We start from the raw sequence: 2708 nt of genomic DNA on the forward strand, positions 1-2708 counted from the left end.
AAGAGTCCGATAAGGGCGCCTGCGAGTCGGCGACAGAAACACGGAGCAATTTGACGGCTCAGACAGGCCCTCCGGTCCTCAGGCGGTCCCGCGGAGACTTCGTCAGGCAAGCTGGCTCTGAGATATGATGGGGGTCGGAGTGAGGAGACATCGATGTCGAGGCTTCGGAAGGCACCGGCGACTTCTCTGGGCTCTCCAGCGAGGGCAGCTCTTCGGTGAAATGCCCGATGGGCGAAGGCATCAGCGTGTCGGGCTGGGCGAGACGAGCCAACGCGGAGGGATATGCAGTATCGCTGGAGAGAGCGTCGAAGGGTGTTGGCTCGGTGACGTTAACGGGAGCATCGTTCACCTCAGAGCAGGAACGTCTTCCGAAGCGGCTTCGTGTACGTTCTCGTTGGCTGACTGGTCGGAAGTAGCTTGCGCCATTGTCTGTCAGGGAATCTTGGGGACAGCGACAGTTACTTACACCGTTGATGGAGGGCGGGCGCGGTCATCGACGGTAGCTTCTTCAGCGGAAACAGGTTCGTCCACCTTCGCGTCCGCGTCCTCCTCTCGACCCTCTCTGGCTCGCGCTCGCCGCATCCTTCCTGGTTTTCCTCACAGCATCATATCAATAGCTCTCCATCTCATCGAGCCTATCAAGGATCAAGGAGTAATCCGAGCGCGTGCATATACTGATGCAGAGATCGGTTGTTCGCCGTGTACGCGAAGGTGTCCTTGCCCGCTAACCACTCGACCACTCCAGAGCGGGCGAGTACATCAAAACTGATTAAGAGGGATATTGAGACCCAGGTGTTCCATGAGAAGGAAATCGGACGAGAGCGAGGCGAGACGCGGATGTTAGCGATCTCGTCGAGGGAGGAGAGCAACACGAAGTTAGGCGAGGGCCTGAAACGGAACCCCTCACATGACCTTTCCAATGTCCGTGATCCGTCGTCCAAATCAAGAATGTGCCCCTTATCGAGTTGCTCGGATTCACTCGACGCGACAGCCCGGCTGATTCAGGAGGAGCTTGCCAAGAAAACGGGTATTTGACACTGGATGCTGATCCGCTTCCCGCCAGGCAACCTCGACGAAGGCACGTCCTTCGAACCTCGGGGGCTGAACGTTGAACGTTGAACAATGAGACGTTCATCGCGGAGGCACTGGCAACGCAATACGCACACCTCAGCAACGATAGCATCAGCGAGATCCTCGAATATTGCCCCGATGACCCGTCGATCGGATGCCTCATGACACCGGCGACGGTATTCTCTCCACCGGGACGCAAGACAAGCTGGCGCTGAGCATCTGGAGTGATATCTACATGCACGCGGGGGTATGCAATCTCGTTTCTTCCTCATTTGTGGGCGTCGAGACGAGTGTCTACGGCGCCGGCTCACAGCGGAGAGCGCGGCAGCAGCGTATGACGTCTATTCGTGCAAGTACATGACAATTCGACGGTCAAGTATGGTGTGACGCACTTCCAAGAGGTTGACTTCGTGTTCAAGAACCCGCTTCTGACGCAGAACCTACTCTCCACTTTTCCCGGCGACGCTGAGATTATGAACCTTGGACCCTATTCACAGGGGGGTCGATGGTGTCCCACGATTGCCGAGCTATCGCCATCAACAAAAGAACGTGGGGTTCAAGCACCAGGGAAGCTACACGAGGACGAAGATTACCGCGCTGAGGCATCGCTTTGTGAGCACGGTTCAAACCGGATATAACCTGAGATGGATCGCTGACCAGCTATCTCTCCTGGTCGTCAGCATCGACACCCCCGAGGACGAACTGCAAGATTGAAGTCTAGCTGGACACTCTTCTTTACGGACGAACGATGCGGTACTCGTACAGGCATCATATGATCATAATTTTCGCGATCTCTCTTCCGGAGCTTGCGACTACATTTGCCTGGGAGCCTCTCCGCGACTCAGTGAGCCAAAGAAAACGCGATGTCATTCTCGCTTCCCGCCTCTTTACGCGATCTCGTAAGTGCATTCCGTTATCGTTCTCAGTAGAGTGAATTGGGATCGCCTTGGATGATGTTCGCTTCAGATGCCCGTTTTAGGGGGCAAAGGTCTACGGCCGTTTATACCCAACCGCTGCTGCTAAGATCAGTTCATGCCGTATGGCCGTGCCATTGACGCTTTATGCCAGAAGTCTGATCACACCCCGATTGGTGTATCTTTGACTCGATCTAGGTAGCATTGTTCTCAGATAACCTTCTATGGAATGGTGCCACCCGTGCGCGCCATTGCTGGACGGGCTCGGCCCTATCTTTCCTCCGTGATTATAACTCCCTATGCAGAGTGCAAACGAGGCAGCGCCTAGATGCATATGTTAACTAACTCAGATATCCTCATATTATCAGCGCATCGGCGAAGGACTCAATCAATCACATTCACCCAGAAGAGGAGTCGGACACAACGTCAAGATGTCATATTGTATCGTAACGGCATGCACCACATTATGTATAAGATGAAAACCGGCTAATGAGACTGAGTGAGATCTCTATGCTCAACCTCGGCATCGCGAGGCTCGTACGGTCACATGCCTATGGTCATGCCACCGGTTCGGACACATCCTAGCCCCGGTACTCATATTTGATACAGATACAGAGGGTCGGTGCCATCATTCGACCGGTGGAGGATCGGAGCAAGATGATAGAGATATCAAAATGAAACACGGCGAACTCATGGTCTTTGTCGTAACTCTCTCTTAGAATT

At 54.2% G+C, this 2708-nt stretch overlaps 1 protein-coding gene across 1 annotated transcript; it reads right to left on the reverse strand.

The window, feature by feature from the left end:
• On the reverse strand, positions 1-594 carry PUNSTDRAFT_56222 (uncharacterized protein; the record flags this gene model as incomplete). Its single annotated transcript, XM_007389400.1, has 2 exons — positions 1-429; positions 469-594. Coding segments are annotated over 2 exons (210 nt in total), but the record flags the coding sequence as incomplete, so codon positions are not given.
• Positions 595-2708: the final 2114 nt, after the last annotated feature.

This window comes from Punctularia strigosozonata (assembly GCF_000264995.1).
Source record: "Punctularia strigosozonata HHB-11173 SS5 unplaced genomic scaffold PUNSTscaffold_114, whole genome shotgun sequence".
Classification (NCBI taxonomy): Eukaryota; Fungi; Basidiomycota; class Agaricomycetes; order Corticiales; family Punctulariaceae; genus Punctularia; species Punctularia strigosozonata.